The sequence below is a fragment of the Eptatretus burgeri genome, chromosome 17 (assembly GCF_056783735.1).
Source record: "Eptatretus burgeri isolate ZD-2024b chromosome 17, Ebu_testis_v1, whole genome shotgun sequence".
NCBI classification, from domain to species: Eukaryota; Metazoa; Chordata; class Myxini; order Myxiniformes; family Myxinidae; genus Eptatretus; species Eptatretus burgeri.
In genome coordinates, this window is record NC_140977.1 from 29937768 (window position 1) to 29963001 (window position 25234).

General features: G+C 43.5%; 2 protein-coding genes across 2 annotated transcripts; both read left to right on the forward strand.

The window, feature by feature from the left end:
- Positions 1-1389: 1389 nt before the first annotated feature.
- Positions 1390-4721, forward strand: LOC147009663 (globin-3-like). The gene is made up of 3 exons (XM_085861598.1): positions 1390-1670; positions 3570-3798; positions 4371-4721. The coding sequence occupies exons 1-3, from the start codon at positions 1549-1551 to the stop codon at positions 4479-4481; spliced, it is 462 nt and encodes a 153-aa protein (XP_085717724.1). The 5' UTR covers positions 1390-1548; the 3' UTR covers positions 4482-4721.
- Positions 4722-19109: 14388 nt separating this feature from the next.
- Positions 19110-22678, forward strand: LOC147009664 (globin-3-like). The gene is made up of 3 exons (XM_085862386.1): positions 19110-19265; positions 19363-19591; positions 22333-22678. Exons 1-3 carry the CDS (start codon positions 19144-19146, stop codon positions 22441-22443), a joined length of 462 nt encoding a protein of 153 aa, XP_085718512.1. The 5' UTR covers positions 19110-19143; the 3' UTR covers positions 22444-22678.
- Positions 22679-25234: the final 2556 nt, after the last annotated feature.

Below are 25234 nucleotides of genomic sequence, written 5' to 3' on the forward strand. Positions count from 1 at the left end.
GAAGATCAAAATAAAAAAATGCAAAATGCAAAGCTGTTTGTATTCAGACATCTTCTTCTCCAGATGTGTTCAGGAACGGACGCATGTGGGATTTGAAACAGAGCTCCAATCAACCAATCAATGAATCAATCTTTGTGATTCCCTACAACGTTTAACTTATTTACGTTTCTGTGTGTGTGTGTGTGTGTGTGTGTGTGTGTGTGTGTGTGTGTGTGTGTGTGTGTGTGTGTGTGTGTGTGTGTGTGTGTGTGTGTGTGTGTGTGTGTGTGTGTGTGTGTGTGTGTGTCAATTAATTGGGGGGGGGGCATGTTTTTTGTGGAGTTCCACTGGAGTGTTCTGATATGGAATGTGAGACACCAAAATGATTGTCACAACCTCCTGAGTTGACGAGGCTAATTAGAATCAACGACGGTGGATTCAGGGAACACCCAGGAATGTTTGTGAGGAAAAAACAAAAATATATACATATATTTATATGTAAAAGACCCCGAAAACAAAAAACACCCCAGGTACTAGAACATTACGTCGTCGTCATTCTCGAACGGATCCGAAGTGTTGATCTGATCTGATCTTCAATATCAGCATTACGAAGACACGTGACAAACTACCCACTGGCAACTACAGTGGGGAAAAAAACTTCAAATTTCCTTGTCACGGCTATTTGGTGCTTGAGAGGTTTTAATATTGTATTCTTTATAGAATTATTTTTAACGTTTTCCTCGTTCTATTTCACTGCATGGAAAATTCTGGGGTGGGAATGGTCCGATGGAAAAACCTGGGAAAAAGTGGGGGCGATATATCAGCCCCATCCCACCATGGGATTTATGGCATTGGGTGGTTTGCCATTGCCTTCCCAGCAATAGTTAGGAAAGGAATTTGTATTTTTTTCATGGTGCTGGAAACAACTCGCCGACTCTTCATGAAGGACAATGTGGGATCTTTAACCACCATCAACCAATATCGACAGGCGAGATTCCTGTTAAACACACATGGGAGGGACGGCACACACATTGATCAGTCACCGTGTTTGCCAAAAACCAGGAATCAAGAGATGATCGTTTATATCTGGGTCACGATTCAAAACCAGGCGAGACTGCTCAGAGGTGTGTGTGTGTGTGTGTGTGTGTGTGTGTGTGTGTGTGTGTGTGTGTGTGTGTGTGTGTGTGTGTGTGTGTGTGTGTGTGTGTGTGTGTGTGTGTGTGTGTGTGTGTGCGTGCGTGCGCACACGTGTGTGGAGACACACAAAGTTGTCATGTAAGCAGATTGAGACAAAAGTGAGACAAGAGGTACATTGAGAAACGTGAGTTTCTCAATGTACCTCTTGTCTCATTTTGTGATCATCACCCCTCCGTCCTTTCCCCCCTCCTTGTGAAAATCTAAGCATCAAGAATAATCATTAGCTCTGCAGCCCAGCTTTGCGAAACTCTTCTCGCTTGATTGCAAAACATGATTCCATCCTCGGATATCTTATAAAGGAGCTCGCGACCTGGCCCTCATCATCATTCTCAACCAAGTCCCCTGAAGTTCCAAGATCCGAATTCACCAGCCATGCCAATCGTTGATCAAGGATCCTTGCCAACACTAAGTGATGGTGACAAGAAGGCCATCAGAGCGACATGGCAAAAGATCTATGATCACTTTGAGGAGAACAGCTTGAAGGTTCTTCTTTGGTAAGCTAAACTTGTCTAGATTCATATCTTATACAATCTATTGTTTGTACTTCCAGTATTACGTGTGTTCGTCCACTGCTGAAGTCAATAGATGGTTCACATCGTGGCTCAAATAAATTATTCGTCTTTCAAAAAATTTTGTAATCTCATTGTGAGAACAGTATTTGTTATTTTAAATGTGTAATTATTGAAATTTCCCCAAACATCTACTGTATGTATCTTTTACTTCTGATCAGGATTTATTATTTTAAATGTGTAATTATTGAAATTTCCCCAAACATCGACTGAACGTATCATTTGTTTCTGATCAGGATTTATTATTTTAAATGTGTAATTATTGAAATTTCCCCAAACACCGACTATATGTATCTTTTACTTCTGATCAAGATTTGTTATTTTAAATGTATAATTATTGAAATTTTCCCCAAACACCGACTATATGTTTATTTTGTTTCTGATCAGGATTTGTTATTTTTAATGTCTAATTATGGAAATTTCCCCAAACATTGACTGTATGTTTATTTTGTTTCTGCTCAGGATTTATTATTTTAAATGTGTAATTATTGAAATTTCCCCAAACATCGACTGAACGTATCTTTTGTTTCTGATCAGGATATTGTTATTTTAAATGTGTATTAATTGAAATTTCCCCAAACACCCGACTGTATGTTTCTTTTACTTCTGATCAAGATTTGTGATTTTAAATGTGTAATTATTGAAATTTCCCCAAACACCGACTGAATGTATCTTTTACTTCTGATCAACATTTGTTATTTTAAATGTCTAATTATTGAAATTTTCCCCAAACACCGACTGTATGTTTATTTCGTTTCTGATCAGGATTTGTTATTTTAAATGTATAATTATTGAAATTTCCCCAAACACCAACTGTATGTATCTTTTACTTCTGATCAAGATTTGTTATTTTAAATGTATAATTATTGAAATTTTCCCCAAACACCGACTATCTGTTTATTTTGTTTCTGATCAGGATTTGTTATTTTAAATGTCTAATTATGGAAATTTCCCCAAACATTGACTGTATGTTTATTTTGTTTCTGCTCAGGATTTATTATTTTAAATGTGTAATTATTGAAATTTCCCCAAACATCGACTGAACGTATCTTTTGTTTCTGATCAGGATATTGTTATTTTAAATGTGTATTAATTGAAATTTCCCCAAACACCCGACTGTATGTTTCTTTTACTTCTGATCAAGATTTGTGATTTTAAATGTGTAATTATTGAAATTTCCCCAAACACCGACTGAATGTATCTTTTACTTCTGATCAACATTTGTTATTTTAAATGTCTAATTATTGAAATTTTCCCCAAACACCGACTGTATGTTTATTTCGTTTCTGATCAGGATTTGTTATTTTAAATGTATAATTATTGAAATTTCCCCAAACACCAACTGTATGTATCTTTTACTTCTGATCAAGATTTGTTATTTTAAATGTATAATTATTGAAATTTTCCCCAAACACCGACTATCTGTTTATTTTGTTTCTGATCAGGATTTATTATTTTAAATGTGTAATTATTGAAATTTCCCCAAACATCGACTGAACGTATCTTTTGTTTCTGATCAGGATATTGTTATTTTAAATGTGTAATTATTGAAATTTCCCCAAACACCCGACTGTATGTTTCTTTTACTTCTGATCAAGATTTGTTATTTTAAATGTCTAATTATTGAAATTTTCCCCAAACACTGACTGTATGTTTATTTTGTTTCTGATCAGGATTTATTATTTTAAATGTGTAATTATTGAAATTTCCCCAAACATCTACTGTATGTATCTTTTACTTCTGATCAAGATTTGTTATTTTAAATGTGTAATTATTGAAATTTCCCCAAACATGTAGTGCACGAATCTTTTGTTTCTGATCCAGCTTCCTGAAAGATTTCCCGGGTGCCCAACAGCTGTTCCCCAAATTCTCCGAGGTAAAAACGGCGGACCTGCCTCACAATCCCGAAGTGAAATGGCAGGCTAGCCGCATCATCAACGCAATCAACGATGTAATCGGATTGATGGACAAGGAGAGGGAGATGATTCAATTTCTGAAAGAGCTCAGCAGAGAACACAGCGCACAGTTCCAAGTGGACCCCAGGCTGTTCAAGGTGAGGTTGTGAAGTCTCCTGAGGAAGGAGATGTGGTTCAAACATTGGGAGACATTTAGAGCTGCGATACAATATAATACGGTAGTTACAGTATATCAGAGGGTATATTACAACGATACAAGGGTTCACATTGTCAGTACAATCCTGAAGATAAATTAATTTTGCTGATATCAGATTTTTATACATTTCTGGTTTCACACTGTAAAACATACAAGTCGAGGCAAGGTGTTGTAAAAACAATTTGATCTTGTACATTTGGTGATTATATTATTTGTTCTTTGTTGCATATCCATGAAAATAAAAAAATACATTTCTATTTTCCATAAATTGTTGCAACCATGGGTTACAACCGCTGGATATATCACCAGATTATTACCGCTTTGCTGTCAAAATATGGTCTATACTAATGGTTGTGGTGATAACAACAATAAAGACTTCTGTTATGTTTATTACAACAAAAAACTAATTTCATGAATCGTTATTTTCCGAGTGTGTAATTTCCATCATTTTTTGAGTTACGTAACATGATAACCGGATAAGTGTAATAACAATTATAATGTATTTTTCTTCAGGAAATGGTGAAGATTTTTGCTCACCAAGCTTTTATTCCCGTTGGTAGCAAGGAGGCGTACGAAAAGTTGTTCTCCATCATCTCCATTTTGTTGCGCTCGTCGTACGATTAATACCGAGTTGGAATCAGTGGAACCCAACGGGCCTTTCTTTGCTGCCTCGTTTGTCCCAGCATGTTTTCTCGTCACATCTTTCCCTGCATGCCTTGCTCCCCACACCATGTTGATATTCCATCCCAAACAATACAAATGAATCATCCCGTTTGAGCAGTTGTTTAGAAAGCATGAAATTAAACAATGAATGTTGAGATTCTCTGAATACATTACAGAATAAAGATATAAGCAATAATTGCACTTCAAGTCTGTCTTTTGTTTTCTGAATGATGTTTCATATTATGATGATAAAAACTTCATTTTTTGTGCATATTCATGAAATTTTACTGAAACACGAAATGGCACAAAATACAACTCGGATCCAATTGGTTAATAGGAATTCATGGAATTATACAAAATAAGCAAATAAATCTCTCAACGTGAAGCAAGCAAACTTGAATTTATTGATGACACATTTCAATTGTTCTTCTGAAATAAGAGCTTAATCCCAAAGGAGTGATGTTTCAGATCACCAAGTTATTCTTTCAGCAAAATAATTGTAACTTGAATGAGAACAGGCACTCGGGAGAGTGCACACCTCTGCCAGGTGGATTAGTTTACATTTTGTATCCCACTGATAGGCCGGATCTGGATTAGAACCTTAACCAAAATTTAATCGGTTTGTTATTGCCACCTAACCAACTCATGCACTAAATTTCATTCGAAACCCTCTGCAACTTTGTGAGATATTGTGCTGTGTATTGTTTTAGCTCGATCACTCAATGGTGAAGATTCACTTGGATCCGCAGTCACCAAAATCTTCATGGATCTTCATCAAAATCGAATCAATTCTTTCTCATTATAAACCAAAACTGCCCACCAATTTTCATCCAAATCTGTAGAGAATTTTTTCAGAAATCCTGCAATGTCGTTTTTGGCCCCATCTCTCGATGGTTAAACATCACTTAAAATACTGTCGGATCCAGATAGAGTTCCCTGTTTGAGATAGGGTTCATCCTGTTCATAAACACTGTTTGAGAGAGGGTTCATCCTGTTCATAAACCCTGTTTGAGATAGGGTTCATCCTGTTCACAAATAGACAGACAGACAGACAGGGGTGAAAACATAACCTCCATCCACCTTCGGTGGCAGAGGTAAACATCTAGAAGTCTGGAAACGAAACCTCCAAGAGCAAAGAAATGCTAAATCACCTGTTAAGCATTCCCAATTGAGTACTCATCTCATGACAATGGAATTCCAGATTAAAATCCCTTCCAGTGTTTACTTTTTCCATCGTCTCCCACTGTTCTTGGAGTTAATCGAAAATCTAAATGATACACTGAGATCCCTGTCCTGCACATGATGTTTGTACAAGTTCCTCCGCTCACCTTTGATCTCTTGACAAAAAACACATAATTAGGTGAAACCAGGTTTCATGTTTTTGTGACACCTTCAACACCAAACTGTTTCTGTCGTAAAATAATGTAATGCCTAAATAAATATTTCATGGCCATCGAGGATTAAAAATAACTAGCCGAAACCCCGTCACAGACAGATGAGCCCAATATGACAATCAGTGGCAGCTCTTGTAAGAGCCGGATCCCAGTCGATGCACTCCATGACCTTACCTAATGAGGCCTACAAAACGTCCTTGTACACGACATTTTTGGTGTACACTACTCCTTTTTAATTTTTGGACTCCGGCTTTCACTGTCGGTCGCACAAATTATGACCACACAAATATGACACTGAATTTTTTTGGACTCAAAATAGTTACATAGGACATAGGTCATAGGACAAAGGACACATAGATAGGTACCAAATATGAAGTGTATGAAGTCTCTAACGTGAGACCTTAACCCGGGTTGAAGTAGAAGTCTCGAATGTGAGACCTTAACCCGGGTAGGGACTTCGATGACGCGGCTGTGACCTTAACCCGGGTTGGGACTTTGATGACGGGGCTGTGACGTTTCATCATGGAGTAAAGTATTCATCTGCTCAGGATTTTTGGACGAAAAGTGTTTATTCTGCTTCAGAGTTGAAGGTTGACTATTGCTACGATGTGTGATGCACTCTTACAGGTACGAAGTTTATTTCAGTCCAGGTCACAGTACCGAGAAAAATGTGATGCGACCGCGAGGAGCACAAAATTGGTCCTTCAGTGTTAATATATACATACTTTTAATTACCACTTTTACTGAGGTTGAGAAGTTAAATTATTGGTTGGATTTCGATGAAAACAAGGATATACACATATATATATATATATATATATATATATATATATATATATATATATATATATATATATATATATATATATATATATATATACAGGGTGAGCCAATCTTATCCATCATGGCTATGCGTTATCCATGATGCAAAATATAATGTAGCTTCTGAGAAAAAAGCAAATACGTATTTTGGGGGGCAACCCCCTCTTATAATCCCTTAGACCCCGATTTTCTTAATGTCATGAACAAACTTTGGTACATCACGGGTGATGAAGGTTGTAGTCAAGTTTCATTAGAATTGTGTGTGTGTCATTTCTGAGCAGAAAGCCAATACATATTTTGAGGGACAACCCCCATAAACCCCCTCAGACCCAAATTATTTTAAATTCCATGAACAAACTTTGGTCATACAGGGTGATGAAGGATATGGTAAAGTTTCATCCACATCGAATATGTCAGGTCAGGTATGGGAGCATGTGCCAGAACAGCGCGTCGCTGCGTCCACTTTCCGTCGGTACTCCAGGGGCCTCCGTCTGGCCATCCCCCAGGCAGATGCCAGGCCCATCCCCATCTCCTTGAGATGGTGGTCAATCTGCTGCAACCATGAGGCACGTGGTCGGCCCATTGGCCTCCTCCACTCATGAGACTCCCTCGCTGAGAGAATCTGGTGAGCAGGATCAGCATCAAGAAAACGAGCCACATGTCCATACAGCCGCAACTGATGCTCACGGACTATGCAGGTAACAAATCTCATCCGAGTCTCTCTCAGCAACCGCTCGTTGGACACAAAATCCGACCAGCGATAGCCAAGGATTCTCCGAAGACACCTGGTACTAAAGGAATTAAGTCTCCGTCTCAGATCCTTGGTCAGAGTCCAAGTCTCGCACCCATAGAGCAAGACTGGAAGTACCAAGGACCTGAAGACTCGGACTTTCGTCCTCCCGCACAGGTACCGGCAGTGCCACACCCCATGATCCAGTGAATCCATGACTCCCCAGGCCCAACCCAGACGTCTATTGACCTCTGACTCGCAGCCAGCAGAAACATGAATATCACTGCCAAGGTAAGTGAATCTCTCCACGACCTCAACATCCTCACCACAAACAGACACAGACAGGACAGCAGCATCCAAGATGTCACCGAAAGCCTGGATCTTAGTTTTGACCCAAGAAACCCGTAATCCCAGCGGCTCCGACTCTTCATTCAGCACCTCGAGGGCCCCCAAAAGGATGTCTAAAGTCTCCGCAAAGATGACTGCATCGTCTGCAAAATCAAGGTCTGAGATCTTGACATTCCCAAACGATGCACCGCAACTTGATCTCTCCGACATCCTCCCTAAAATCCAGTCCATACAAGTGCTGAAAAGTGTGGGGGCAAGTACACATCCCTGACGAACTCCAGTAACAACTGGAAATAAGTCAGAGGTGGTACCACCACACTTCACAGCACTCTCAGAACCAGAGTAGAGTTCAGACATCAGATCGATCAGTTTTGGTGGCACCCCACGAAGACCAAGAATCCTCCAGAGGACATCCCGATTCACTGAATCGAACGCTTTACAGAGATCAACATAGACTGCAAGCAGCCCCTGCCGAAACTCTCGTCTGCGTTCGGTGAGGACACGAAGGGCAAGGATACGGTCAATCGTTGACCTCTTTGGTGTAAAGCCTGACTGCTCTGGACGCTGGTGCTCAAGCAGATGGTGGTGAACCCCATCAAGAATTATCCGAGCAAAGACCTTGCCCGGCACTGAGAGCAGCATCACCCCTCGGTAGTTGTTTCAGTCTTGGCGATCACCCTTCCCTTTCCAGAGAGGGACAACAAGGCCCCTCTTCCAGTCAGTTGGGATGATGCCTGTGTTCCAGGCAGAGCAGAAAACTGCATGCAACGACACGAGTGCAGCATTTCCACCAGCCTTGAGAAGTTTGGCATGGATGCCACAAATCCCTGGAGCTTTGCCCCGTTTCAACTGGTTCACCGCAGCCCGTGTTTCCACAAGCGAAGGTGGACCACAGTTGATTCGTGGGTCAGCAACAGGGATTGTAACACCCTTGACGTCCAACTCGACAGCTGGAGGATCAGCCTGGTACAACCGCTCAAAGTAACCGGCCCAGCGGGCCTTCACTTCAGACTCCTCTGTCAAGAGCCTACCACTCTCTGCTCGAACTGCAGTGCTCCGAGGGATGGGCTTGGATGAACGTAATGCGCGAATTCCCCTGTAAGCGGGACGAGAATCACCTGTCCACAGGTGATGCTCTACCCCCTCACAGATTCCTCGCACATAGGCCTCCTTGTCCACCCTCAGTGCACGTACAGTTTTACGCCTCAGCTCCCTGAACAGCTCAGCTCTGCCATTCAGCCTGGCCCTGCGACTCTGGTCAATGGTATCCAGTGTCCCTTGAGAGACAAAATTATTCTTTGCCCTGCGGTGAGTTCCAAGACATCCACCGGCAACATCAAGGACGATGGTCTTAAAGGCGCTCCACAACTCTTCAGGACCCCCCAAAGCACCCAGACCCCCCAAGTGTCCACTCAGCCTGTTCGCAAACTCCTCAGCTACTCTCTCATCCCTGAGCTTGGCAACATCCAGCCTAGGCTGGGATGGTACCATTCTCCAGGATTTAAGGTGCAGCTTTAGAGTTGCTACAACAAGCCTGTGGTCAGTATTGAGGAACTGAGCACTCCGGTAGACCCTGCAGTTCTGGATCATCCTCCAACGACCGTCAATGAGGACATGGTCAATCTCCTTTGCCACACCGCCAGCGTTGGAATACCAAGTCCAGCGATGAGCTTGTGGGCGCTGAAACCATGAACCAGCCACCCTAAGTCCATGACTTCTTGCAAAGTCAAGGAACTTAGTGCTATTCTGGTTCATAGTTCCTGACCCATGGGGACCAACACACACCTTATAACCATCCCTATCAGTTCCAGTCGATGCATTGAAATCCCCCAAGACTAGAAGTGTATCTCGTCTGGGGCACTGATCAACCACAGACTCGAGCTTGGCGTAGAATGCATCCTTCACGGTGAGATCACTCGCCTCAGTCGGAGCATAAACAGAGACCACGGAAATGACACCTAAGGAGTGACGAATCCTTAATCTCATAATACGCTCGTTTACCGGTGTTACCTCAATTATCATTGGGGTCAGCTTATTCGACACAGCTACAGCAACTCCTTGGGTATGGTAACCATCAAAGCGACCAGACCAATAGTAGGTGTAACCACCCACTATTATCTCGCCGCAATCCGGTCTCCGAACCTCAGAGAGAGCTGCAATCCCGATGTCCAAACGCTTGAGCTCAGATGATAACAGAGACAGGTGATCATCCTCTCTTAGGGATAGGACATTCCAGGCACCCACCCGAAGGGACCGCCTCAGGTTAACCCAAGGAGACCGCCGTCTGGTGGACGACACCTCAGCACCACTCCGACACACTCTCCCGCAATCTGACCCAGGGATGTTACCCTGTGGTTTCCCTCCTATCAAAGATTGGGGGTCCCGAAGGCTTTGCCCCAATCCCATCATCCGGTGAGCTGCCCTGCGAAGGGAAGCTGCACAGGAGGTACTCCCACAGAGTGGGTTTTCAGATTTTTTTGCGTTTTTGCGTTTTGCGGAATGAAGGGTTTTACGGTGGCCGGAGTGCAAATCCTGCCACCAACCTCCTAATAAGAAGTAACCCAACTGCAGGAGGACGTCTGCAGACACAGTTGGGCACTAGATATGGATGGCCGTTGGCTCACAAGGAGCTCCTCCGCCCTTTGATAGGTTTTGTTTTTAATCCTGCTGGGTGTCCATATCCAAACACCCCCCTCACCAGAAAACCTGGTGGGGGAGACGGTTTAGTCGCCGACAACCCGACCATGGAACAGGTTCGTACAGGTTTACATGGTACCTGTAGCAGGTCACAGATCGAACCTGACCTGACAAAGTTTCATCCACATCGAATATGTAGTTTCAGAAAAGTTGCAAGTATTTGTGGACGGACAGACGGACGGACTACACGCCATCCCAAAAGCTTCCTGGAACTACATTCCAGGTGAGCTTAAAAGGTAGAAAAACGAATCCCATCAACTCCAGACCTATCAGCTTGCTTCAAATCAGCAAAGTCATGGAATCAATCATTGCAGCTGACATTAAAATCCTTCCTTTTCTCAAATGTCCTCATCTTAGATCACCAGTTTGCATTCAAAGCAGGTCACTCCACCTTGGACATGCTGCTTCTCCTCACAAAAAAATGGATGGAGGCCCTCAATACCAGACATGAGATCAGAGCCGTCTCTCTGGACATATCTTGTACTTTTGATACAGTCTGGCATCATGCCTTGCTCTCCAAACTTTGTGCCTGTGGCTTCTAAAGCCAACTCCACACATGGCTTGCTGATTTCCTCTACTCTATGAAATAAACCTTCCGTAATCTGCACCTCATCCATTTGCTCCTTGTAGCTTTTTCATCTCTCCGATGCAGACTGCCCACATGTTGACTGTTCCAAATCAAAATCTCACAACTCTATTCTCGTATCTTCAAAGTTTGTCTCCCTGGAATTCAAACCCTTACCCATTTTCTTCGTATATAATGTCAAGGCTCATGGAAGAGCTCGAGCACTGAAAGGAGCAGCACACAACAGAACAAAAGGAACAGAAGAAAGAGAGTGGGGAAACACCAATAGCACGTTTGAAGGATAAAATAGAGGGATACTTGAAGAAACGCAGAATGTGGGAAGGAAAGATAGGTAGGGAAAGATGCTTGGGTGGACAAGATGGACACAGAAGAAAACTCTTCAGAATGAAAAACTGGAAATTTGTAAGGAGGTGGGCTTGACGGTGGGTGGGTAACGAGGGAAGATGTTTTTTTGGATTGGAACTTGCACCAAACAAGACATAAAGCCACTCAAGGTAAGGGGCGAAAAAACAATCATATATTTGGATGGGAGATGATCTGAGATGGTGTTGAACAGCTGTCTTGAAGACCTGGAGTGAAGAGTTAGGTTGAAGAGAATGTTGAAGTTGATTCCATGGGCAGGAAAATGAGGAACAAATAAGTGGAGATGAGCAATGATTCTGGATTTTGAGTTTCACAAGAAGGGGGTTGGTGGTGGACCACATTCGCCATGCAGAAAACTGGGGTGGGGAGGGGGATGCAAATCATGGAAAGAACAGTGGGTGCAAGACCAGAAAGGAGGAAGTAAAAGACAGAGAGACCACTGACCTGTCTGGGATGGAAAGTGATGGGCCCATTGACTCAGCTTCAACATGGGAAATTCCAATTATCTTGAAGGTCTTGGTTTCCACAGCATCAAGCGGAGGAACGTGTGAGACAGGGGCGTCAGTCCAGAGGGAAGAGCCATACTCCATCAAGCTGCGGGTGAAGGCCTTGCAGGTAGATGTGAATTCAGGTGTGCCAAGAAAGGACTTTACACGATGGAGGACACCCATCCACTGACTGGTTTTGGAGGCCAACTTTGAAATGTCATTTGCCCAACAAAATCATGGCTGATAGTGAGATCAAGGAATATAATCTCTGAAGTATCCCACTTTCTCCCTGACAATTAGCATTGTCTTACTGTCCTAAATTCCATATCTCAACAGTATCGGTTCACACATGATGTTGTGGTCACTTGTCCCCAGATGTTCTCCAACATCCACTTGTTCCACCACATTGCGATCTTTGCTTCAAACAAAAGGATCAAATACTGCATTCCCCCTCTTGGGCTTTTCCACAAACTGACTTAAAAAGTAATTCTGGATTCAATCCAGAAAATCCTCATTGCCACTCATGGACCCAATATATCTATCCCTGGCAAATGAAAATACCCCACAATCAATTACAATTGATAATTAAAATCTCGTGTCGACTTCCTCCTTTCTGGTCTTGCATCCACTGTTCTTTCCATCCCTCTCTCCACCCCAGGAAGATAATTATCTTCCCTTTCCACATTCGTCATGAACCCTTTCTTCTGCTCCTCCCTCAAACCAGGAGCCATATTATCCTCCCCAACTCTTTCCTCAATTGTTACAAAATTCTCCACAACTATCATTGCAAAATTCAGAGATGAGTCAACATAAGCCCAGTATTCCAACCAATACCTGGTTATCAACAACTTCCAAGAGATTATGACATACATAGTTTTGATGTGTATATCTATCTCCATATACTGTGTATATATATATATATATATATATATATATATATATATATATATATATATATATATATATATATATATATATATATATATATATATATATATATACATACATATATATACACATATATATTGTTGTGGTTCTGGGAACTGCATCCCTCCAAAGCAATGGCATCCATCATACTGTAGTGCCCTGACAGTTATTTCATTAATATACATACAGACAGTCCCTTCCCTCTTGTCTAATGGGTCAAACGGGAAAGTGCGTTGTGTGGATCTCATAGTTAGGTCTGATTATATCTCTAACTTTATTCCTATTCTTCTTTTTCTCTTATTCCTGAGATAAATTCAAGCAAGCACTGCACTCGGACAGCCACCTGTAAAAACTGCGGTCACACCCTTCTCTGTAAGAATGGGTCCAAGCGAAGGCCAACCATAGGAAAGCAAACAACCTCACCAACGCTGTGCAGCACGCACACAGCGCATTCTTTTCAACCCATTTATGAGTCTAATAATTATATCTATCTTCTTTTTCAATCCAAATCTCCATCTAATAATTATATCTATCTTCTTTTTCAATCCAAATCTCCATCTAATAATTATCTATCTTCTTTTTCAATCCAAATCTCCATCTAATAATTATATCTATCTTCTTTTTCAATCCGAATCTCCATCTAATACTTAAATCTATATTCTTTTCAACCCAAACCGACATCTCATAATTATATCCAATCTTTTCCTTCAATTCCTGACACAGATCAGGGCTGGCACCGCGCACACCACCACTTTTGATAAATGACTGCATGCTCAATGGCGGCGGACCCATGCACAGCCCCAGGGTAACTTATTATCGTACACAGAGCAGGACATGAATGGCACACATCTTGTTCGGGTTTATGCATGGGTTTACCATGGCATCTTACCGTCAGTCTTCGCTGACCACCGTGGCCGCGGGTGTCTTCCAAGGACGGCGGACGTCTTCTCGCCTCTTGGCTCAGCGAGGCTACTTCCAGACCAAGGTGTGCTGCACGGGTCGGGCCGCATGGCGTACGGGCAGGCAGCACATTGACCGGAGCTGACCGCCAGTCACCGGGACACGGGCAGGGAGTTCGGTGCAAGGTGATTCGTGTCACGGTGTTCGGAGCGAGAAGATTCCGCAGCTTGGAATCATCTTGCCGGATGTAAAGTGGAGCCACTTCCGGCCATCACAGCTGGACTGTGTGCTGGCCAGGGCCCAACCAGAGCACCAGATTCAGGTGACGACACATCGTTTCAGGTCGTCGCCCCACCCCGCACCACAGGGTCTATAAAAGGACAGGTCGCCGGGCCGTCCGCGCACTCCCCCGTCGTCTGGTGGTTTTCCGTTCCTACGCATCGCTCCTGGTTCCTGTCGATTAGTCCTGTTCTCTGTCTGGCCTGAGATCGACAATCAGCCCATTCGTCTGCTGATTCCACCCTCCTTCACCAGCTCGCCGCTGACTCCGCCCATCCCCCACCTGCCTGATCCTGTCTGCCACTACGCCCACTCGTTTTGACTCTGCCTCTCTCCAGCCACTGGCTTCTGACTCCATCCAAAGTCCTTCCTTCACGCCTGTTAGTCACGCTCCATTCTCTGGATCGAAGCTTTGCTGCACGAAGTGCCTCGAAGCAGGAGACGACTCGCCAGCTGTCAGGGAGGTATCGCCCAGCGGAGCATCTCCCCTAAACATACTGGTGGTGCAGTCGGTCAATCGTGCAAGGTATTGAGAGACCGTTAGCCTCATCTCCTCTCCTTTTTCTCTTCTTCATCTGTGTGTGTGCGTGTGTGTGTGTGTGTGTGTGTGTGTGTGTGTGTGTGTGTGTGTGTGTGTGTGTGTGTGTGTGTGTGTGTGTGTGTGTGTGTGTGTGTCATGGCGCCTGTCCTCGTTTAAGATGAGTGTGGAAGAATTACATCGGGATAAGTCTGCTCTGTGTCTGCTTTAGTGAGGCCCAAGTCACATTTGCTCTACGGCGAGGGTACGGCGGCCGTATGCCCTCTGAATTGACAGAAACGTGCGGCGGCCGCAGAGTTTCTGAGGTGGCCTCAGGGTGGCCCTACGCCGTATGGCTATATTTTACAGGCCGTAACGTCGCCGTGGAATTATAACGCGGAGTTATAACTTTTTTCATTTCTACGTTTGCCGTAGCAATTCGACAAGCCGAAGAAAAAAAAACTGGTAAAAAAAAGGAAAAAATTAACCCATTCGTTACCTTCCGTCTGGCCGCACGTTCGCCTGACGGCCGCCCTGGGGTCCCCTTGCGGTCCCCCTGCGGGCACCTTGCGTCTGCCTTGAAAATTATATGCCCGCCGCAGGAGCGCCCTAAGGTCACAGTGCGACATCAAATCAAAGACCGTACGGCAACCCCACGTTTTCGGTCTTCACAATTTATAAATACGCCGTGCGGCTCCCCAAAAAATAAAACATATGTGACTGCTACATTGTGTGACCGTGGAAATACTGCGGCCGCCATATAAATGGTAGTGGCCGTAGATTTTGGAGACCCCACGGCCGCCGTGGCAAATGTGACCTAGGTCTAAGTTGCTTGTATTATTGTTACACCACACTTTTCTTCCTATCTCTGCTTACACACAACAATAAACTACATTCCCGGTGCCACACATCTTTCCTCGTCTGCCTGTTAATAAATTATTAGTAGAAATGTTCCCAGCTCATTTTTGTCTTTTCTTTCATTGATCCAGCATGGTCCGTGTCCTCGCCTAGCCGGGACTTTCTTCCCCAACGATCCGTTCCTTTTATCTGGTACGTCCTTGGCAGTATCGCTCGGCTGCATCTCTTCTTTTCTGCTCATTTTTGCGGTAAATCCGAATTTGGGACCTCGCGGAGGCCAACACATGCAGCACGTGCACGGCTGGTGGAGGGGAACAGGAGGTCGCGATGGCACCGCACGAGCACGGCACAGCGCAGGACTCCCGTCCTCAAGCGATCCCTCAACCCAACTTTTGCGACAAGTTATCCAGAATTCTCGGCAGTTCGAAATGATCGACTCGAGCTTCCGATGATCTGGGGTGAGATTGCCGGTTGCATTGAAAAGGTATACGAATGAACATCTCCTCAAGAGGCTGCACAGATGGTGTTTTTCACAACACAGAAGCAAATGTCCCGATATCAGCGAGAGTGTGGCTCGTCGCTTGGTGCCAATAGCTACATCGTCAGAGGCCGATAATAGTAAAACGACAACCACGCCATGTTGAGCACGACACGGGTGGCGCGTACTTTTCAACCCATTTCTGGACTAATTATATCGGCATCCTCTTTTCCCTCCATTTCTCCATCTGACACTTATATCTATATGCTTTTTCATTCCAAACCTCCATCTCGATAGTATATCCGATCGTTCCCCTCAAATCCTGACACAGATCGGTGTTGGCCCCGCGCACACAATAGCAGAATCAGGTGAATGCGAGCGCTGACCACGTGGGCCATGGCGGACCCGCGCGTACTGTGCGAAACGTGCATGGATTTATCCTGACACTTTACCGTCGCTCCTCACTGCCTGCCGCGGGTGTTCCCCACAGACGACGGACTTCTCCTCACCTCTCCGGCCAGCGAAGCCGCGATCAGGCATTGATGAGTGTGAATCGGAGGCGTCCGGGCAGGCATGCGGGACCGACGCCTCCCTCTGCGGTCATCAGGGCATGGCATGGGGGGGGGGCTATAAAGGTCGGAGCGGGGCATTTCGTTTACTCTGTTCCCTTCTTCGTCTCCCGCACGCGCTGGACATCCATCATTGCCTGGACTCCGCCCTCCTGTCGTCATCGCCAGGACTCCACCCACCCAGTTCAAGTCCCTCCTTCACGCCGACGTTCACGTCTCGATGCAAGCTGCACGAAGCCCCACAAAGCGAGAAACGACGCGCCAGCTGTCAGGGTGGTATCGCACCATGGAGCAGCCCCCCAAAACGTATTGGTCGCGCGTTCGGGCAATCAATTGTACAAGGTACCGGGGGACCGTAGCCTCAACTCCTCTCCCTTCTTGCTTCAATAACTTCTCTTCATCGGGTGTGTGTGTGTGTGTGCATGTGGGTGTTGTCCTGGCACCTGTCCCCACCCCCGTAAGTTAAGATTGCAGAAGATTATTATTTCACATTAAGTCTGCTCTGTGTCTGCTTTCATAAGTTTCTTGCAATATTGCCGCACCTCTCACCATTCTTTATATCACTGCATTACACACCCCAAGAAAACTATTAACTGTACCACATACCTTTGCTCACCTGCTTGTGAATAAATTATTATTAGAAATGTTCCCTGCTCGTTTTTGTCTTTTCCTTCATTGATCCAGCATGCTCCGAATCCTAGTTCAGCCAGAACTTTATTCCTAACGATCCATTCCTTTTAGCCGGTATGTCTTTGGCAGTGTCGCTCGGCTGCATCCGATCCGGTAAAGTAATCCGGTTCGGACAAGGCGCACCGAGGGAGTGTTCCCCAGTCATTAAATCACGTAATTAATTGGCTAATCCTGTTAACTCATAGGTGGGATGACCCGAGGTTACACGGTTGAGTTATTGGCGTCCACGGTTGGTTAGCGACCCGCCACGTCACGGAATTATCCGTGTGCGCCAGCCTACAATTCTGGGGAGTCTGGTGGGAGCCGAAATAGTCATCCCATTGTGGTCTTCGCACCCGACCCCTGGCCCGCAACAATATAGATGTATATATATGTATATATATATATATATATATATATATATATATATATATATATATATATATATATATCTATCATGATAAATATGAAACCAAAAACATTTTGTCATAATCTCCATCAATTCTGAAGGATACTCTGATTCTGATATACTGTACTCTGTTTCAGAACGTCAGTGCTGACAAAACAATTTACTGGCAAGAGTTATACTGGGAGGTTTGCCATTGCCTTCCCATCAGTATTTTGTAGAAGAATTTCTAATTTGTTCATGGTGCTGGCAAGAACTCACCCACTCTTCGTGAAGGACACTGTGAGATCTTTAACGTCTACCAACCAATGATGGCATATGGGATTGCCAATTTAACATCCGAGGAATGTCACACTCATCAATGAATCACCCTGCCTGTGAAAACCCAACATGTTAGTTTATAGATGGGTAAGGATTCGAACCCAGACAAGAGCTTAGATATGAGTGTGAGTACCTCAAGGCCACCCTGTCACCCACACTCTCTGAGTGAAAGTCCGTCACCTTACTATCGTCCGAACCATCCTCTTTACTCTTAAACTGTGCCCCCTTATTCTGTCAGTGTCTTTCCTGAACCTGACCACCACCACCCTCCTTACCTCCAAAGTTTGTGTCGTTTATAAACTTGGAAAGCCAACTCTTAACCACACAATCCAAATCAGGCTAAATCATCTTATTCCATTATATTAAACGACAATGGCACTCGGTAGACCGCAAAACATCACTTGGCTGAACAGATTACGATTTGTATCCCAATGATGTGCCGGATCTGGATCTGCACCAAAATCGAATCAATTCGTCCTTATCAGACACACCCAACCTGTCAAAGTTTTGCCCAAATCTCAAGGAGGTGGATGCTTTGAGACCTGGTCGGTCTCCATTCCACCTTTTGAAACCCACCCACATGTGGGGATAACAGCAACAACAGTCACTATCACACACGCACACACACGCACACATATACACATATACACTTGGGCTAAGCACACACGGAGGTGGATACATTGAAACCTGGTAAGGCTCCGTTCCACCTTCTGAAACCTATCCACATGTGGAGATAGCAGCAACAACAGCAACTATCATGCACACACACACATATACACGTGCACTGTGAACACAAACATGCACGCACACAAGGAGTTCGATACTTTGAAACCTGGGAGGGATCCGTTCCACCTTCTGAAACCCATCCACATGTGGAGACAATAACCAACAAAACACACACACACACACACACACACACACACACACACACACACACACACACACACACACACACACAGACACACACACACTTCTCCTGAAAGGAAATTGTGACAAAAATGACATCAGAGCAAGATTGAGAAGCTCGAGTTTGTCAAAGTACGTCACATCTCATTTTGTGATCATCACCCCTCCCTCCCATTCCCACATCCTTGTGAAAATTCAAACATCAAGAATAATCATTAGCTCTGTACCCCAGCTATGCAAAACTCTTCTCGCTTGATTGCAAAACACGATTCCATCCTCGGATATCATATAAAGGAGCTCGGGACCTCGCCCACATCATTCTCAACCAAGTTCCTCTCAAGTTCCGAGATCCGAATTAACCAGCCATGCCAATCGTTGATGAAGGATCCTTGCCAACACTAAGTGATGGTGAAAAGAAGGGCATCAGAGCAACATGGCCAAAGATCTATGATCACTTTGAGGAAAATGGCTTGTTGGTTTTACTTCTGTAAGCTTTGCTTGTCTGTTTTAATATCTTATACAGTCAATGTTATTGAAATTTCCCCCCAAATATCTCCTGTACATATCTTTTGCTTCTCTTCCAGCTTCCTAAAAGAATTCCCGGATACCCAGAAGCTGTTCCCGAAATTCGCCGACGTAAGAAAAGAGGACCTACACACCAATACCGAAGTGAAATGGCAGGCTAGCCGCATGATCAACGCAATCAACGATATAATCGGATTGATGGACAAGGAGAGGGAGATGATTCAATATCTGAAAGAGCTCAGCAGAAAACACAGCGCAGAGTTCCAAGTGGACCCCAGGCTGTTCAAGGTGAGGCTGTGAAGTATCTTGAGGAAGGAGATGTGTTTCAGGCATTGGTCGACATTTAGAGCTATGACACTGTATAATACGGTAGTTACAGTATAACAGAGGGTATATTACAATGATACAAAGGTTTGGATTGTCAGTACAGTTCTGAAGATAAATTTAATTTGCTGATGTCAGATTTTTATACTTGACTGGTATCACCCTATAAAATGTTCACGTGGAGGCAAGGTAACAATATGATCTTGTAAAAACAAAGTGATCTTGTACATTTGGTGATTATATTATTTCTTCTTTGCAGCATATCCATGAAAATAACAAAATACATTTTTACTTTCCATAAATTGTTGCAAGCCTGGGTTACATCCACTGGATATATACCCAGATTATTACCATTTTGCTGTTAAAATAAGGTCTGTGCTAATAATTGGAGTTATACAACAATAAGGAAGATGTCGTGCATAGTCAGGCACCTGTAAGATCCATAAAACAAATTTGACCTTTAAAATAATTGGTGCTTGAATTCAGTGACCTGATGTGCAAACTCCCTTCAAATTTCAAGTCAATCCGATGAAAATTGAGGATATTAAAATGTGACCTATGTTGTTGACATTTTGGTCAATGTTGACTTCAAAATTTTTTTTGTGGTTTAATTCAGTGAACTGATGTGAAAATCCTACTCAAATTTCAAGTCAATCGGATAAAAATTAACTTTTTTTAAAATTTGGTCTGTGTTGACCTTGCGTCGACTGTCAATCGGCCATCGCAGGGACGTTACCTACAATCACCGAAAGTTGTCGGACTTATGGTTGAGCCATTCGGGCTGTGGGTGAGCGGAGAGACAACCAAAAGAAAAATCACTCAGAGTGACACTTGACGATACGGCACTTGGTAGAGTGCATATCTCCGCCAGGCTGAACAGTTTACATTTTAAATTCCACTGATAGGTCGGATCTGAATCCGGATCTTCACCAAAATCCAATCAATTAGTCCTTTGCACACATCCAACATGCCCACCAACTTTCATCAAAATCCATCAACAACTTATTGAGATAACTTAACATGCAATATCGTTTTTAGCCTCTTCTCTCAATGGTGAAGAATCACTTAAAAATAATAATTCTCATGTCTGGATTCGGATCTTCACCAAAATTGAATCGATTCGTCTTTGTGACACACCCAACCTGTCCATCAAGTTTCTTCTGAATCCATCCATAACATTTTGAGATCGTGCTATATATCGTTATTGGCCCGATTTCGTAACGGTGAAGAATCACTGAAAAAATTCTCAGATCCAAATCTGGATTCGGATCTTCACCAAAATTACATGTTGCTGTCGTTGGCTGGTCCCCTACATACCTAAAAATTTTCAGAACGATTGCTTGAAAACTGTGGCCAAAAATTGTGCAACAAATAGACAGACACACGCTACAGAGCAACATGCTTGGCGAATAAATGTTTTCACCAAGTAAAGATGTCTCGCATAGCACGATACTTGCGAAATCCCAAAAAATAATTTGACCTTAAAAACAACAGTCTTTGGAAATCTCAACTCAGTTGTTGACTTTTGTTTGGCCTCTGTTGAACTAAAAATAATTGGTGGTTTAATTAAATGACCAAATATGCAACTCCTCTTCAAATTTCGTCAATGGGATGAAAATTGAGGATATTAAAATGTCACCAAAGTTGTTGACATTTTGGTCTATGTTGACTTCAGAAATAATTGGTCGTTGAATTCAATGGCCTGATATGCAACTCCTCTTCAAATTTCAAGTCAATCAGATGAAAATTGACAATTTTAGAAATTCGGCCATGTTGTTGACCTTTGGCCTATATTGACCTCAAATAAAATCCGGTGGTTGACTTCAATGACCTGATATGCAAATCCTGTTCAAATTTCGAGTCAAACGGATGGAAATTGAGGATTTTAGAATTTTGACAAAATTGACCTTTGGCCTATGTTGACCTTTTGATCTGAAAAACAATAGGCTTCTTGCTTATGACGAAGTCTACCATGTGGTGAAGTTTCGTGAAGATTGGTTTAAAATTGTGACTTGAAGGCGATTGACAGACAGACAGACAGACAGACCATGAGACAGAATATCGCACAAGACCAATCAATATACAGTACTTGAAAAATCTTTTTTTTCACAAGTAACAAATGGAACAGATCAATATACTTGACAAAAAAATTTTTTTGCCAAGTTATAACAATGTCGACTGATCAATAAACATGAAAAAAATCAAGGATTTTGCAAATGATAAAGAGTTTTTGTTATCATGTTTATTAGAACTAAAAACAATTGTAATTGTTTTTTCCAGAATGTGTAATTTCCATAATATTGTTACGGATCTGGAAACCATGTGCATTCAACATACAGGTCCCAAAAGTTAGTTATGCCATGAAGTACATGTGAGACAGATCCCCTTCCTTTTGTCTAGTGGAAGAATCAAAGGCATTCCGAGGGCGTGGACCCCTGGTAGCCGAGACCGCGTGTTTACTTAGGTAAATTGGTTACAGACAAAAGACCCTTTGCCACACGGTCGAGATATTGGCGTTCCACGGTCGGTTCAGCGACCCGCCGGCTCATGGAATTATCCGGAGCGATGGCCTACAATTTTGGGGAGTCTGGTGGGAGACGACGTAACCTTCCCCACCTCGTGGTCGTTCTCGCCACCGACCCCCGGCCCACAACAATATTATGAGTTCAGGAACATCATAACAACAATTATGTCTTTTTCGTCAGGAAATTTTGAAGATTTTTGCTGAACAAGCTTTCATTCCTGTTTGTAGCAAGGAGGTGTATGAAAAGCTGTTCTCCATCATCTCCATTTTGATGCGTTCGTCGTACGATTAATACGGAATTCAAATCAGTGGAACCCAACGGGTCTTGTTTTGCTGCCTCTTCTGCAGTATGAGTTTGTCACACCTTTGCCAGCATGCTTTGCCCCCACACCATCTTTCTAAACGATCCTAAACGCACACCAGCTTGAACTCGAGCCCTGATTACTAATGCATCATCCAGTTTGAGCTGATGTTTAGAAAATCTGAAATTAAACAATGAATGTGGAGCTTCCGTGAATATATTTCAGAATAAATATGTCAGCAATAAATACACTTGAAATCTGTCTTTTGTTTTCTGAATCATGTTTCATATTGTCTCAAAAAAAAAACTTTATTCATGTAAATCATGAAGATTTACGAAAACACCAAATATTACCAACAGGCAACTTGGATAAGAATTACATGATTGGTTAGTGGTAATAAGGCAGAATTACATGACATAAGCAAGTAATGTATTTGAAAGTCAAATAAGCCAACTTGTACATACGTGGAGATAAGTTAAGCACACCTCCAAAATCGTGCTGCAGGTGAAAGAAATATTGATTCAAATTCAAAATTTCTTTTTGACATCAATGAAAGTGCTCTCCATGCACAGGCTTTGTTGACCATTCATCACCAGATCAAGACAATTTTTCTCACCCAGCATGTACAAAGCGCACACAGTGGGGTATCAACTTGGAAAACAACTTTCACCAAGTCAAGGTTTGGAGAAGGTAACAAAAGAGTTGCATACTTCCATTGGCAGACTGTTACTCTGACTCGTTTAAGACTTAGTGAAACCCAAAGATGGATGGACAATGATGGGATGTCTTACCGTCGAACTGGACGTCAATTTGGCTTCTATCGAAATATTATCAGCAGGTCGGTCCACAAACATCAACAAACCAATGGGGTTCAAGACGGGATCCAGCTGGACGACCCAGAGTGACCTCTAACATCAATAAAATGCTGCTCTGATCAGGCTTGTTCGAGGTATTCATTTTTGCCACAAGCACAGTGTTGCAACATGAATTAAATCTCCCTCAAAGGTTAAACACAAGAACTGTCATGACAAAGCTTTGCACTGCAGATTACAAGGCCAGTAGAATGACAACTTCTTCTTCTTCGTGCATATGGCAGCTTGGCTGCTGGGTATCACCATCAGCCATGACCTTTCTTTGGTGATCGTATGGCAGCTTAGCTGCCGGGGTAGCTATCATTTCTTTAAGCGTGACTGCATCGCTGATGCAGTACCCCTCTACCAGTACACACACTGGAACTGGTACTCATTTCGCCAACCTCAGAAGGATGACAGGCTGAGTCAACCCCCTAGTGTTTTAATTCAGCAGCCGACGGGGCTTGAACTCAGGACCCTAGGATCCCAAGCCACCACCCTAACCACTGAGCCAACACCAGGCACCTTTCTTTGGCAAACCACATCTCAATGTTGGCCTCCAAAGCCAGCCACCGACTGGGCATTTTCCGTCATACAAAGTCCTTCCTTAGTACACCTGAACTCCTATCCACCTCGAAAGCTTTCACCCGCAGATTGATGTACCACTGCACTCTCCTCTGGGCTGGCTCCCCTGCCTGACAACTTGCTCAGCTTGATGCCATGGAAACCAAGGTCTTTAATATCATTGGAATCTCACGTTGAAGTCCAGTCTGTGGGTGTATCACTTCACCATCACAGACAGGTCGGTGGGCTCTCTGTCTTCTACCACCTCCTTTCTGGTCTTGAAACCTCTGCTCTTTCTGTGCTTTGTGCACCCCCACCCCCCAGGTTTCTGTCCACCATTAATAATCCCCTTCTGGTGAAACTACCCAAATCCAGGATCACTGCTCACTTCCAGTCATTCATTCCTCTTTTTACCATCTGTGGATCCAACTTTAATTTTCTCTTCAATCTCATTCTTCCCTTCAAGACAGCACTTCACAACCATCTCGTGTCACCCCAAATCCAAAACCATGATCTTTTCTACCCTCATTAACCCACCACAATCCCCCTTATTCCAAATTTCCAGTTTTTCCTCCTTGGAGTTTCCTTCTGTATCCATCTTGTCTTCCCTGTGCATCATCTCCTGCCTCGCTTTATTCTCCACATTCCTTATTTCTCAAATGTCCCTCTATTTTGTCCCTCATCCCTCCTGTTTGTGCTCTCCCCTCTTTTTATTGTTCATTACCTCCACCACCATAAGTGGAAGCAGGTGATGTTTTCACCCCTTTCTGTTTGTTTGTTTGTCTGTGTGCACAATATCTCAAAATGTTGTGTCTTGATTTGGACGAAATTTGGTGGACAGTTTGGGTGTGTTGAAAGGAAGAATTGATTCGATTTTGGATAACATCTGAATCCATGCTCTGAATTCGCCTTCATTGCATCCATCAAGAATTGTGTTAAATCGCATCTCTGACCTAAAACTTTTAAAAACCACAGTTTGCCATGGATGCTCGCTTTCCATCAACCATTCTTTTTTTCCAACTTCAGTGCCAACTCACCCCACTCACCCCTCACTCTCACTCTCAAAGCAACCATCCCACTCTTCTCCCTCCAAGCCTCCCTCTCACCTCTCTCAAAAATTCCCCCCTCACCTTTCTCCCACCTTTCATCCCCCTCACTCTTCCTTCTCAAAGTTGCCCCCCCTCTCATCCACCAACCTGCCTCCCTCCACTGGCCTTTCACCTCCATCTGTTCACTCCACCTCCTCAAATCCTCAACTGCTTTCTTGCTTGTCTCTTGTCCCCCTCTCCCCCAGCACCACAGAGCCTTTTCTCCTCCTCATTCGGCCCCCTCCCCTCGCTATTCTGCAATACCCCACACTCCTTCA